A 14746-nucleotide genomic window follows, 5' to 3' on the forward strand; every position below is an offset into this window, starting at 1 on the left:
TGTATACTAATTATTACAAATAAGGGAAACCATTGATCCTATGTTCTTTTGGGTCTGGCTTCTAATTTTGTTTTTGAAGAAGTTTGGGTTCTGCTGTGCAAGTTAAATCTTTGCTTGTCTTTTCCTTTCAAAACAATTTTTTGCACATTCCTACATAGTCAGCATTTTAATACAGGTTTCACATTTGCCCACCCAAAACCACAGCAGCCTGCACTGTGGTCTGGTAAATGAAAAACATCATATGTCATTAAAAGTCACCTTTAAAATACCCAGTAAGGGATAGTAACTCAGAGTCTTTCAAAGCTAGCAAAATGTCACTGGGCATCTGTCACACTGTCCTTAACATGGCAAACCCCAAACTGTCTCATGGAGATTTTATACAACATGAAATTAAACTTTTAATATATATGATTGGATCTTCTATTTGAAAATAATACTTGGCTATGAATGTGTTGTGATGCATTGTGTAGCTGGCAATTATACCAAGTCCCACATAAGCTGCTAACTACTTTTCAAACTCCAGAAGAGGAAACCTAGTTTACCAATTGAGGGATTGAGACCTGTAGATAAGCGATGTAGACAGAGTTACCCACTTAGAGGGAGTGGAATTAATATTTATACCCAGGCACTAAAAATCAAAGGCCCTTCGGGCCTGGAGTTTGGCCTAGTGGTTAAAGTGCTTGCCTAGCATGCATGAAGACCCGGGTTCGATTCCTTGGTACCACATACATACAAAAAAAGCCGGAAGTGGTGCTGAGGCTCAAGTGGTAGAGCTCTAGCCTGAGAAAGTCCAAGGACAGTGCTCAGGCCCTGAGCTCAAGCCCAGGACTGGCAAAAAAAAAAAAAAAATCAAAGGCCCACTAAACAACTGGATTGTCAAGAAATATTGGTGACAGGAAAAAAGAAAGCACGCAGTTTGAATATCAGTGCAAAAAATCCTGGATTTGTCAAAGTCAACTATGATTTAAGACTAATCTTTCTACATGTATCAACATGCTAACGCTGAACCTTTACACCACAGGATACGTGAGCATTGTAGAGCTTTAGCCTGCGTCTTCATTGGAATTTCTATGCTAACACAATGAATCATAAACGTTTCCATCTTTACCTAACCCACTCTGAGCTAAGGCTCATGTGCATGGATCTGTTAGGACTTGGATTTCATGGTGGGTGAGATATATTTCCTCTTAAGTCGCACTCTGCAGGCCAGAGCTAAAGGCAAGCATTATTATAGATCAAGGCCAGTGAAGTGGGTAATGAGTTTTGGTATATAAAACACTTGGTATCAGTGCAGGAGAAACTTCTGGCTTTTCTTTAACATTAACTGCTTTGAAATGCATCATTTGAAATAGAATGCTTAGTAGGCCAGAAGCTGCTAAAGAATAATTTCCTTCACCAAGCAGATCAGACCACTGGTGGCTTCAGAGAGATGTCTTTCACAAATAGGGAGCTGTGCACAGTGAGTTATTTTTAATATATATTCCAGGGGGCGACCGCTAAAATGCACTGCTGAACACGAAGAGCCTTAACTACCACCACAGAAGTCAGGAATGGAAGGCCCATTCCCCTCAGCTTCTTGAAACAAATACGCTCTGACTCCTCATGCTGCTACAGAAGCTTAAAAAAAGACACAATTCAAATATCCAGGCAGACAGTCTTCATCTCCTTCAGGTAGAACACGTTCTTACGTATTCAGACTTGTAGGCCCCTGCACCACGGGGGGCGGGGGGGGAGTTGGTGTGAAGGAGGGAAGGAGTTATAAATATAACATAAAAGGGATAATTACATTTTTCTCCTATAACTTTTAAAATCATGTCTGGCTCTGCTCTTCAACTGACGTTCAAAATTGGTCTGTGTTAAATAAGTGCTTTGCAGGCCTTATAGCCACATCTTATTTCTTCTACACAGGAAGGAACAATTACCAGTACCTAGTGCTAAGCATCTACAGATGTAAGAGCTTCAGTGGCCACTGGAGTAATAGAAAAGGAAATGAATCACCAGATTCTTCCTCTCCTGCCCCTTTCCTTCCTTTTATGATTTCTCCTTCCCTATCTCCATTCATCCCTCTGCCTGTTCATTAACTTTTTTTAAAAAAACAAATAGGCTTTAAGTAGTTGTACAAAGGATTTTCCATCTAATACATCAATCACTGTGCACAACACATCTTGATCAGTTGTCCCGCCTTCTATCATTTCCTTTCTGACATTTTTAATAGCCTGTGCAAACCAGGTACTTTTCTATAGGTTAGCATCACACTTTTCTTTTTTCTAACTGCTAATCGCTCCATTTATTATCTTTCATTTCAAACACTCTAGTCATTGCTTTAAGCTCCTGAAATCAAGGTTTACACCCAGTATCTCTTTCACTTCCTTTGTCCACTGGAGTTTTACTTTGATCCATGGGACAATGTCTAGAGTTTGCATAGTACACAGCAGGCTGGCTTTGAGGAAAAGTTATCTCACCTGATTACAAACTCCATAATACCCTCAGCAGAAGTCACCCATTGGCTGGCACTTCAACCATAAACCAAAGGGGGATCAACCCCCCAGAGAGGGTTGGCTTGCTGACAAAATCATGTCAGCTACTTTAGAAACCTGGGCCTTGCTTGGGAAATAATTCAGGGTAAACAGCTGTCCACCAGGACTAATGAAGAACTGAGGAGCTGGGTCATTGCATTCATAAAGCCTTGCCAATCTCCTGTCAGGAATGGAACCTACAGTTCTAGTCCTCCCGCACAAAAGGAAGTATGACATTGACCTTAGTACGGAGGCTAAGGTTATAACAAGCCACACAAGACGTGGTCTCTGTGTGGGTTTTCTTTTCTCTCTCTTCTCTTACTCTTCCATATCGGTAAGGTCTGGAGGTCACATCCGGCCCTCTTAGCCACACTAAGCTGATGTCGAAGTTCTTTATTTGGGGGCTCCCCTGAGGCCTTTGCCATTCATACCCCTGTCTAGGACTAGCCTCATAGCCACGTCCTAGGCTTTCTCAGGGGTGCACATAGCATCTTATGGTGAGACCACGTCCTACTTCTACCTGTTGGTAGTTCACACCTTGCTTATCTCTACCTGTCACTGGAATACTGCTTCTTGAGCAATAAGCCCTAATGATGTAAGGCCCATCCACACCACTCAACAAACCTTCCATTAGGTGAGGAAGCATGCAGTGAGTAAGAAAGCCTCTTGCAAGGCAAGAAAGGAATGGTTTACAGAGGTACAGCCCATTCTCAAAAGTCCCTCAGCGGAGGACTTCACTGCTACAACTTCAGCAAACTAAATGTAGTGGATGGGATACTGTCCCATTCCCCAAATGCCCTCATCCTAGTATCCATATCCTATGAACTAGTTACCTTCTATGGCAAAACTAAAGCTGAAGATGGAATTCAGGTTGCTAATCAGTTGACCTTAAAATAAGGAGGTTATTCCTGGGTTACCTGTGTATGGATGATCAGAAGAATCACAAGAGTCCCTAACATGGAAGAAGATGCTGGGGGAAAGGGGAGTAATTCGATGAGATCAAGACTCAGTCTGCCATTGGAGGCTTTAAAAGAAAAGAACCAGGAGCCATCTGGTGTGGGCCGTCTCTATAAGACGCCACACAGGCTGAGACAGAGTCTTCCCCACGATTCTTAGAAGGAATGGAACACACTTGCCCAAAGGCTCTGTGAGATCTAGGTCAGACTTCGGACTTAAAAACTGTAAGATAATACACTTATTATTTTTTTAAATGACTGTTTGTGGTAACTAGTTACAATAGCAATAGGAAATGAATACACCAGACAAGAAAGTAAGACTATGAGACTTGCATGACAAGCATGGGACCCTGAGTTCAATCTCCTGTACTTCCAAAAGAAGAAAGTAGTAACACCTAACAAGGGAAAATCCTTTTGGAACTTCACTTTCCAAATCAGCAAAGGATTACAGCATCCCTAATATTCTTTTCTCTTGAGATGGTTCATGAAGATGGAAAGTCATAAGGTCTGCGCATAAATCTAGAATCCAGCACTTATTCACTGGGCATCTTTTGCAAGAAGCTGAGCCAAAGAATCTGAGATATGAATAGTACTGGGTTACCATAAGGACATCAGTTAATCTATGAGAAGTGTGTAGAAGTGCATCCATAACATACTATGAAAGTGTTAGGTCTTGCGGTCTCCACAGAGTTTCAAGAAGGCTAGTTACTCTACAGTGGTCAAGTGGAATTAGCAGCATGAGAGGGCCTCTCAAAAATGGAAGGTCAAAAATATCTTCTCCAATGGCAGTTCAGAAATTTGTGGAAGCATTTTGGGATCCAGTAGGGACCAGAGGTGACCCTCTATTGCCATCCAGTGTTGGGAGCCAGGGTCCTGAGGTATCCTATAGCAGTCCTTAATTGTGGAAGGCTTTTCTAGATCCCAAGTGATACCATTAGGTCTTTCCCTTTTCATCTGCTCATGGGTGGTGATTTTCAATGTCTACCTTATGCACAGGCTATCTACTGAGAAGTGTTTCGTTTAATCCTCCTGATACCATTATGATGGGATTCTATTGATCTTTTTAAATTTAAATCAGACGGGAACAATATTATTTATGAAATTCACTTCATAATAACAAAGGGATATTAATAAGTTTGTTACTGAAGTAGAGGTGAGGTGTGGAATTTATAGGATTTGATATAGAAAAAGACTTAGAGATGGCTTAGTCTAGCTCCTGCTTTGCTATGGGAAAACCAAACCAAACAAACAAAACCCTAAGGTCCAAAGGAGTACAATATGTCTTAGAAGATAAGAAATTAGGTTTTAAGACTCATTCTAGGCTTTGTAAGAATCCATAAAATCTTGAAGCAAAATAAAGATCTTTTTACTTCGAATCTTTTGGGGCTTCAGTCCTATCTTCCTTCTCTACCATGCTGACTTTCACCACTAGAGAAAATGATTATGAAAAATAAAGATCCAGCCAACCTCAGCATTCCAGCATTCCTGGGAGCACAAGTGACAGCGGAGCCCTGATAGACCTGACTCATGTGAAGAACTGACCTTTACTTTCTCTTCTGAGTGTCCACTTTTTCTACTGCAGTTCAAGCTTAAGAGAACTTTGGACAAGGGACACTTCTGTGTATCCCCACCTCTGCACTTCAACATAAATCCTCCAGAACATTCTAAACTCCTTGATCTTCACGAAATTATGGAGAAATGAATCCTATTATTGCTCTAGCTATGGATTCTCTCCTTGCTCCAGAGTTGTCTCCTGCTCAGCTCTGGAACATTCTGGTCACATTATATTCTGTGTATACCAAGTCCCCTGGAACTATAAGGTCCAATATTTGCATGATGGAATATGAGTCTCTGCCTCTTCGCCGATGTTTTGTTGTTGTTGTTGTTTTTTTGTTTGTTTTTTGTTTTTTTTGCCAGTCCTGGGCTTGAGCTCAGGGCCTGAGCACTGTCCTTGGATTTTCTCAAGGCTAGAGCTCTACCACTTGAGGCTCAGCACCACTTCCGGCTTTTTTTTATCTATGTATGTGGTACCGAGGAATCAAACCTGGGTCTTCATGCATGCTAGGCAAGCACTTTAACCACTAGGCCAAACTCCCAGCCCACGAAAGTACTTTTTTTTTTTGTGCCAGTCCTGGGCTTGAGCTCAGGGCCTGAGCACTGTCCTTGGACTTTCTCAAGGCTAGAGCTCTACCCCTTGAGCCTCAGCACCACTTCTGGCTTTTTTTTCTATGTATGTGGTACCAAGGAATAGAACCTGGGTCTTTGTGCATGCTAGGCAAGCACTCTACCACTAGGCCAAACTCTCGGCTCTTCGCCAATCTTAAAACAAAATATGAGCTCATAGTGTGAAATGTCTGATCCTAATTCTCATAATTATTTGGTCAAGACTTAACTGTTAGAGTGTATTACTGTTTAAGTTTAAAATTCAGTTTAGTGCCGGGTGCAGGTGGCTCATGCCTGTAATCCTAGTTACTCAGGAGGCTGAGATCTGAGGATTGCAGTTCAAAGCCAGCCCAGGCACAAAAGACCATGAGACTATCTCCAGTCAACTACCAGAAAACTGGAAGTAGCACTGTGGCTCAAGTAGTAGAGCACTAGCCTTAAACTGAAGAGCTCAGGGACAGCACCCAGGCCCAGATAGAGTTCAAGCTCCACAACTGACTAAATAAATAAATAAATAAATTCAGCTTAGTGTCTTCGCTGGCCACGTGCTCAACTTTGGGACATGGTCTAGTAGCTTCCTTTTTGATACTCAGACATTTGGTATGTTAAGATTGAAGAGTCTGGTCCTCCTTCCAGTGTTGTTCTTCTCCCTCCTTCCCTTTTTAATTGACCACGTAATTCACTGTTCCCTGTTTCGAATTGTATCAGACATCTCGGCACAGTTAAAGTATAAGGGACTAGGCCCTATGCTCGATGACTTCAATTTGCTCAAGTATAGTTTCCTGCAGATACTCAAGGCATCAGTTTAGCCAAGTCAGGTACACTTGCATGGTTCTGTTTCTTTCTTTTTCTTTTTTATTGTAATGTATAGAGGGGTCACAGTTACATTCACCAGACAGAGGGTACATCACTTCTCACACACTGACACCCCCTCTCATGTTTTTGTCCCTATTTCCCTCCCCCACCCCTTCCAATCATCTTGTTTTCCCTGCTTCCCTTTCCTATTGCAAATAAACAAATAAATGTATATATGATATACCAGGTAACAAAGTCAGATACTGTAACAATATGAGATTAACTAAAGGGCAACAAAAAAGAAGAAAAATAACATAGTGCATTAATAACAATAATCACATAATACAAAAGCTCTTGTTTCCACATCCTGGAGATCCTTTCATTTAGTTATGTATATAGGTTTTGAGCTACTGTAATTCTCTGCTAGGAGAGTCCTAGGTTTGTACTAATTATTACAAATGAGGGAAACCATTAATGCTCCTGTTTCTTTAAGAAAAATAATCTAGCATTAGTGAACTTGAGTTCCATCATTAGTAACGTGAACAACAGTATTGAACTCACGGAGATACTAAGCTAAAGTACATAAGGCATGGCACATATTAAGTACCCAAGAAGCATCAGTAACCATGATTTTTTTTCTTCCTATTCTGTTCAACTCCTATGGCTTCCAGAGAAATGATTTCCCAGTATTACAGTTTTAATTCCCACACACAAGCACACAAAATTAATTAAGAAATATAACCTGCAGTAAAGGAAAGATAAGCAAACCACCTTGTAGAAGGGGCAATTTCATCTTTGTTTAATTGAAATTGTAGAAACACTCACAGGCAGTATTTGACACATGTCTTTTATTCTCAGGGTGCTCTTCAGTAGAACATTGCTGTAAAGTAAACAAATTGGCAGCTTCACTATTTTCATTTTGTAGGGCAATATTGTGGCTCAGGAAGGTTGTAACAATTCTGAGAGAGAACTGAGGATTCGAATGTAGTCACTGAAATTTTTGATGTTCAGATTTTCACCTTATAGGATGTTGTGTATGTAAAAGTAGTAAAGTCATTAATAGGGGGCGCCTGTCTAAAAGTGGGGAGCCTAGGAAGAGGATAGTTAAATACCCCTCAAAAAATAGGAAACAATTAAGAATTGTATTTCCCATAAAAATGCATCTTTAAAAAGACTCCTTAGTCCTCTAATCCAATCAGATTACATTTCCAAAGTCTCTCTTGTGTTCAAAACCTGGGATCAACACTGACTTTCAGGCCATGTGTTTCTTTAAAGAGCCTTAGTGGTTTAGGCATGCCCCTTCAGCATTAGGCCATGCTCAAAAGAGACAGCTGTGAGTCTGACTGTGTATATGACCAGTGCCACCACATAAAGGACCATATAAGGCCCCTGAAACATTTGCGCTCAGTACAATAGGCTGTGTAGAGCAGGGCCATCTCTGCACTTCCCTCTCTGGGGATAATACAGATTACAAGGTCACAGTGATTCACCTCTTCAGGATTCCCATTCCCTTCAGGACACCTTAGGATGTTCTGTGAATGCCTTAGAAGTGTTTGCAAAACTTACTCTTCACTTGCTCTCAAGAAAGTCACCTCTTTGAGTGTTATTTCTTTGTTTTTTCCTCGAGCTATTTTTTTAACTCCAAGGAATCATCTTTTCTTCCTCATTTTTGAAGTGAAAGTCTTTTTAAAAAAAAACTCTTGTCAAATTATTACTCATTAATTCAAAACGAAGAAGAGGAAGAAAAGAGGCCTCATAATAAGCCAGATCCTGGTGGCTTATGCCTGCAATCCTAACAAGTCAGGAGACTGGGGTCCAAAGATCTCAGTTTGAAGCCAGCCTGAGCACTAAGCAAGAAAGTTCATGAGATTCTTATCTCCAGTTAACCACTAAACAGTAAGAAATGGAGCTGTGGCTCAAGTGGCTGAGTGATAGCCTTGAACAAAGAAGCTAATGGAGGGTTGGAAGGCCTAGTACAGCCTCCCTCTCCCCCGGGAAGGTATACCAACATCTACATTTTTAAAGTGATTTGCTTTTGTCCTCTTCCCCTGAGCATTTCAGTAAGCATTACAAGCTGAGCAGGTGTCCTGCTGTTTATAGTCCAAACTACACTTGCACCTAATTCAACCTGGCCCTACCATACAAACCAACAACTGATCAAGAAAACTTTTTTCCCCATAGTTTACTTATGTTAATCATCAAGCTAAAGCAAATAGCCTTCTACTTTCTGAACCCAGTAGGGGCAATTAAATATGAACACACTGCAAATCCTCTGGACAAATAAGAAAACAAAACTAAACCAAAAAGCTCCTTTGTCTTCCCTGCCAGGGCAGGAGGCAGAAGGCAGGAGGCTGGTCTTGAAAGTATCATGTGGTTGCATCAGCTGTCACACATTCTGCTTTCCTAGTTCAACTTCCTCAGTGTTACAACACCCTTCACCAAATTCAGTGACAGGAAATTGGCTCAGGTTCTTACTTCAGGCTTAAATCAGTCACCACATTATAAGGTCTCAGTTGAAGCACTGTTTCAATAGGTCTGTGTGTATTTATGCATTCATGCAGATCATTGAGTAGTTAGGCACAAGAGAGATCCCTAGCTAAGGCACAAGAGAGATCCCTAGCTAAGACTGGTCCCCTCCCCCAAAGCTCAAGCTATAGTCACAGCGACATTAGAGGCAATCAAGGTGTATACAAAGTGACCCAATGGAGAACAGTAGATATGGAGTGAGAAACCCAATCTTAGGGAAGAGGAAAAACCATTACTTTATTTCTTTTTTTATTATTCCTTTTCGTTGGTCCTAGGGCTTGAACTCAGGGCCTGGGCACTGTCCCTAAGCCGTTTCACTCAAGGCTTTACCACTCTGAGCCACAGTGCCACCTCCAGTTCTCAGGGATTTTCCTGCGTGGGCTGGCTTCGAACTGCAATCCTCAAATCTCAGCCTCCGGAGTAACTAGGATTATAGGGGTGAGCCACCACACCTGGCAGAAAGCATTATTAATTACCCTGCTTCACCAGTTTTAGAACAGGTACTAAAAGATGTTTCCTAATGTATTTATATTTAAAAACAAAATTACCGGAGGTTTGGGAAGGTCAGATCTCAAGTGCTAGTTTGTAAAGTTCCTCCCTCCCTAGCTGGGAAACTGTTTACAAATGCAAAGTTGATTCCATTCCACTGCATGGGGCGGGTGGGGGGGGAGGAGGTAAGAGGCTCTAGAAAACACAAGCGGAAAAACCACTTCTCCAGCCCTCTCCCCCGGGGAAGCTGGAATCCAGACTGACCGGCCAAACGCTCTGGAAGAGAAAGCGAACTTGACCTAAGACACCGCGCACCCAGACCTATCTACCTATCTACCTCCCAGGGCGCAGCTCCACTCTCCAAACTGCGCGGGCCCTGGAGAGGGGTGGCTGGGAGTTGAGCATTCAAACACTGCGCGCTCTCTCTCCCTCCATCCTCTCCCCACTCCTGTCTCTCTCCTCTCTCCTCTCTCTCTTTCTCCTCTCTCCTCTCTCTCTCCCTCCCTCCTCTCTCTCTTTCTCCTCTCTGTCTCTCTCCTTCCTCTCTCTGCCTCCTCTCTCTGTCTCTCTCCCTCCTCTCTCTCTCTCCCTTCCCCCTTTCTCTGTCTGTCTGTCTGTCTCTCTGTCTCTGTCTGTCTCTCTCCCCCTCTCTCTGTCGCTCTCCCTCCCTCCCTCCTCTCTCTCTCTCTCTCCCCCTCCCTCCTCTCTCTGTCTCTCCCCTCCCTCCCTCCTCTCTCTCTCTCTCTCTCTCTCTCTCTCTCTCTCTCTCTCTCTCTCTCTCTCTCTCTCTCTCTCTCTCTCTCTCTCTCTCCCTCTCTCCCTCTCTCCCTCTCTCCCTCTCTCCCTCTCCCTCTCCCTCTCCCTCTCTCTCTCTCTCTCCACCAGGACTGAAACCCTGTGAGTGCCTGGGTTTGCCCGGGGTTCTGAACCCGGGGAGGAGGAAACATTTCACCCAAGCAGAGCAGGAGGGGAGCGGCGATGCTGCCCCTGCGTGGGTCACCACGTGGACTCCTGCATTCCTTGGTCGTCCCCAGCTCGGGCTAGCTGCACTTGGCTTCTTGGCACGTGGAAACAACCGTGTACGAAGCACCGGCTCGCGGCCAGGGAAGCCTTCTCTGCTCTCCCCGCTCCACGAGCCGCCGCATCGCGCTCAAGTGGGCACAAAGTTGCCCCCGAGTGAATAAAAAGTTGTCAAAACTCCCCGCCGTGGCTGGGGCGGCTGCGTTCCGGGGATGGGGGACCCTGGACCCGGGGGGGGGGGGGCGCGTGGCGGGGCTCGAACCCCTTACCTTCCAGCAGCACTTCCTTGCCCGCGCGCTTGAGCGCCTGCACCGCCTCGTCGTGGGTGGCGTCGCGCAGGTCGGCTCCGTTCACGGAGAGGATGGCGTCGCCCACGTACAGGGCTTGGGTCTGGTCGGCCGCCAGCCCCTTGAAGATCTTGCTGATGAGGATGGGCATCTTGTTCTCCTTGCCTCCCTTGATGCTGATGCCCAGGCCGCCCAGCTCCTGCTTGAGCACCTTCACGCCGCGCTTCTGGTTGGAGATGGCCTCGGGCACCTGCTCGGGGAGGTCGGTGAAGGCGGTGCGGACCCCGGACGGCGAGTCCGGGGCTGGGGCGCCCCTGCAGAACGCCCCGTTGGTGGCCGTGCCCATGCCATTGTACGCCGCCGCGGCGCCCTCCTCGCAGCTCAGCACCAGGGCGTCCTCGTTCAAGTTCACCAGAACTTTATGCCAACGATCCCGCACCAAAACTTCCAGCAGCCCGCTCCGCGGCGCCCGGCCGCCTCCCCCGCCGCCCGGCCCGGCCGCCGCCGCCGCCGCCGCCGCCGCCGCTACCGCCATCTTTCTGGCATTCTTCAGATACCATGTGATTGCAAAAGGGGGGAAAAGTGGAGCGGGGCCGCGGGGTGGGGGGGCCGGGGAGCACGCGGGGGGCCCCGGGGGCTCCGCGCGCGCCCAGGTCGCCGCCGCGCTGGCCGGACGCGCGAGGTGGCAGCCGCCGCCGCCGCCGCACAGCGCAGCGCGTCCCGCCTCCCCGGCCCCGGGGCGGGGTGGAGCTACCTAAAACCAGACGGGGGAGAGGACGGCGAGCGATCCGGGCCGGCGAGGGCGTGGGGGACCAAACCCCAAACCGGCCGGCGGCCGCGGCCCCCGCGGAGCGCCCCGACACGCCGGGGTCGGAGGAGGCTCCCCCTGCCGCGCAGGGCGGGACCGACCGGCAACCGGCCGCCGCTCACCTGGGGAAAGTCACACCGCCGCGTCCCCAAGCCGACCCCGGGGGCGCAGCTGGACGCCCGGACCGGACCGGACACACAGCCCGGGCGCCTCTCCTCCTCACCCGGCTGCACCCCTGCCCCTTCTCCTCCTTCCCAGTCCTCCCTTCTCTGTGAATGCTCACCTAGGTCAGGTGGGGAATGTGTGTGTTTGTCCCCTGGGTGCAAGGCCCCTGGGGATGCCCCAGGAGACTTAGAGGAGGCCCCCCGAGGCTGCTTGCCCAGGATTCAAGAAGGCAGCTGTCCTAAGAAACCAGAAAGAAGTGTCAGCAACCCCCCCCCCCAACTCAGAGTCTCCTCTTTTTAAATACCAGATGTCTGCTGGGCAGGAGCCCATGGCCCATGCCTACAATCCCAGCTACTCAGGAGGCTGAGATCTGGGTGGAAGGTAGCCTGGACCGGAGAGACCCTGACACTGACATGTCCAGTTAACCACCAGAAAACCTGAAGTGGCGCCGAGGCTCAAAGTGGTAGAGGGCTACTTGAGCAGAAGAGGCTCAGGGACAGCGCCGAGGCACTCAGTCCAAGCCCCACCAAAGACCCACCCCCCAAAGAAAAAGGGTACAAGATGACTTTCCTGTGCAGCTCTAGGAATTTTCCTTCGTGGTCCAGGGGCTTTCAATAGGGTACTGTGTGACTTGGTGCCTAGGGACAAACGTTCCCCCAGCTCTCACTCAATCTCGCCAAGTACATGCAAAGTTTCCTGGGATCGTTGTCTTTCACTGCACTCCCCCCAACACACACACACACACACACACACACACACACACACACACACACACACACACACACACAACCACTACCCCACTTCCCAGTTCAGAATTCAGCACGGTTTTGCTGAGTTTCTGGAAAAAGTTGCCTTTTGAAATTCATGCTACATTTTTCCCCCCAAGATAACAATATTACAATTGTTTGGTCATCTTTCCAGGCCAATCTAGAAATGCCACCATAACCCTCCACACACACATCTTGTCCTTGGCTGCCCAACTAGACTTCTCTCATCCTTGAACTTCTCACATTCTCTTCTCATCCTAAGCAGATTTCATTAGGTACTCAAAACATGTCTGGAGCTCATTTACCTTCCTCTCTCACCTCTCTCCCAACAGAAAACAAACTGCTGATTCCTGAGGGAGACCTCGAGCCAGCAGGGTGTCAGGAGGAAGAACATTTTAAGCATTTTAAGGATGGATATCATCCTCATCATTCTCTGCATTTGCGCTTCGAAGGGAGGGTGCATAAAAACTCGAACTCCTAGAGGCAGTGTCACTTAAACCCCTGGGGGTTTCTTGGGAAGTCTCTGCAGGTCAAGGAAAGCCCTGCTCTCAGCTCCCTCATGCCTGTCATTTTTAACCTGCCAACTTTCTAAACCGCTTTTATTCTTTCATGCAAAGGCATAAGTCCTCTCTTTCAGTGCAGGATCAGACAGGGTGGGAACTACCACAGCTGGACCACAGCTGGAAAGAAAACTAGCCAGGTCTGGTCCTCTCCAGGGGAAGCTCTGGGCTTCAATACATTGCTTTTAGGTGACATCAGAGACTGTGAGTCTGTGACCCAATCCCCAAACACGAAGGTTGAGATGGTTGCCTGCCTGAAAACGATTAAGAAATCAAAACCAAGCTACTCCTGGACAAGAAGTTGTCCATCAACCGCATGCCTGCCTCTTGCCTCCTTGGCACACCAAAGGCAATTCATCTATTGATTGGCCAGAAGAAATTAATTGCAAGCTCTAGGATGGGACTTTCAAGCTCTATGAGAAGCACTTTTTTTTTCCTGTGTGAGTTAAGTTATGTGGGAGGAAGTATATTGTGTGTTGAAACTTGCAAGGGACTGAGGGGAGACATAGCGAAGATCATTAGGCTGGAGGCACACATGTTAACGAGAAATGGCTTTGTTCACGGGGTTATAATGCTAGCCCTGGTTGTAAATACTGAACATGTATTAACTTCATCCACTTGGCAGCCCTTGGGGACCCCTTGCATTTACTGCCACTTCGTTTCACAGGTTAGGAAAGAAAGGCTCATGTTTAATAACTCACCTAGGTGTCCATTTGGTAAACAGGAAGGATTTTAAACTGGCTATGAAAATGAAAAATCTGGATTTTAACCATTTTCTTACAGTCTACTGAATATACTCTGTCTATCAGCCCCTAAGGAAGCAGTGAGAGAAAACCCTTCCTTTAGATAGATAGATAGATAGATAGATAGATAGAGATATACATATAGATATATACCTTCATATATATATATATATATATATATGTGTGTGTGTGTGTGTGTGTAATAGAGATAGAGATAGATAGCTATAGACATACAGATATGTACTTTCATATTCGTGTGTGTGTATGTGTGTGTGTGTATGTCTTGTAAAACCTAGAGCCAGAAGTCTTTTTTTCCAAGCTTAGGGAATACACTATTCTCATGGACACATTTTTAATGTTAATATGTTGACACTGGTGACTATTTGTGGTCATGCTAGCCTAGACAGCTTATCATTCAGACAAGTCTACATATCTAGAATTAGCAAATACTTGAGAATCAATTAATAAAGAGAAAAAGGTTACTCTGGGTCATTTTTCAAAGACCCCTAAGTACACGAGAGACTGGCCCTGCTGGTTTGGATTTATGACAAGGCAGTGCATCATGGTAGAAGCCTGTGATGGAGCGATACTGTTCAAATCATGACCAGATATCAAAAAATAGAGGAAGAAGCTGGGCAGATCAAGGACACAATCCAATGACCTAGAGACCTCTCCCTAGGCCCCACCTCTGAAAGGCTTCATAGCCCTTCAATAGCACCAAGATGGAAATTATAACAGACACTGTTAGCCTCCCCCTTTAAAGAATAGTATTTAAAGCTCAAGACCATATTGAACTTTCAGGCCAAATCGCAAGGCTTTATGAGATGTTGCACATTTTACAGTATAGCGTCTACTATCTCACTTCAGTATTCCAGAAATGATACCTAAAGCTACTCTTTCACCAGATTCCATTCATTTAGTTCTTTTCTCAGTTTGGTTTCCATGTTTGGT

The 14746-nt window shown here is 45.9% G+C and overlaps 1 protein-coding gene across 1 annotated transcript in view; it reads right to left on the reverse strand.

Annotated features, from left to right (window-relative positions):
• Sntb1 (syntrophin beta 1) overlaps positions 1-11421 on the reverse strand; it is a 213688-nt gene extending 202267 nt beyond the window's left edge. The window contains exon 1 of the mRNA XM_090339330.1: positions 10735-11421. Within this exon, the coding sequence (XP_090195456.1) occupies positions 10735-11287 (553 nt within the window). The 5' untranslated portion in view covers positions 11288-11421. The remainder of the gene's footprint in view (positions 1-10734) is intronic.
• Positions 11422-14746: the final 3325 nt, after the last annotated feature.

The sequence above is a fragment of the Megascapheus bottae genome, chromosome 9, assembly GCF_031878675.1.
Source record: "Megascapheus bottae isolate mThoBot1 chromosome 9, mThoBot2.hap1, whole genome shotgun sequence".
Lineage (NCBI taxonomy): Eukaryota > Metazoa > Chordata > Mammalia > Rodentia > Geomyidae > Megascapheus > Megascapheus bottae.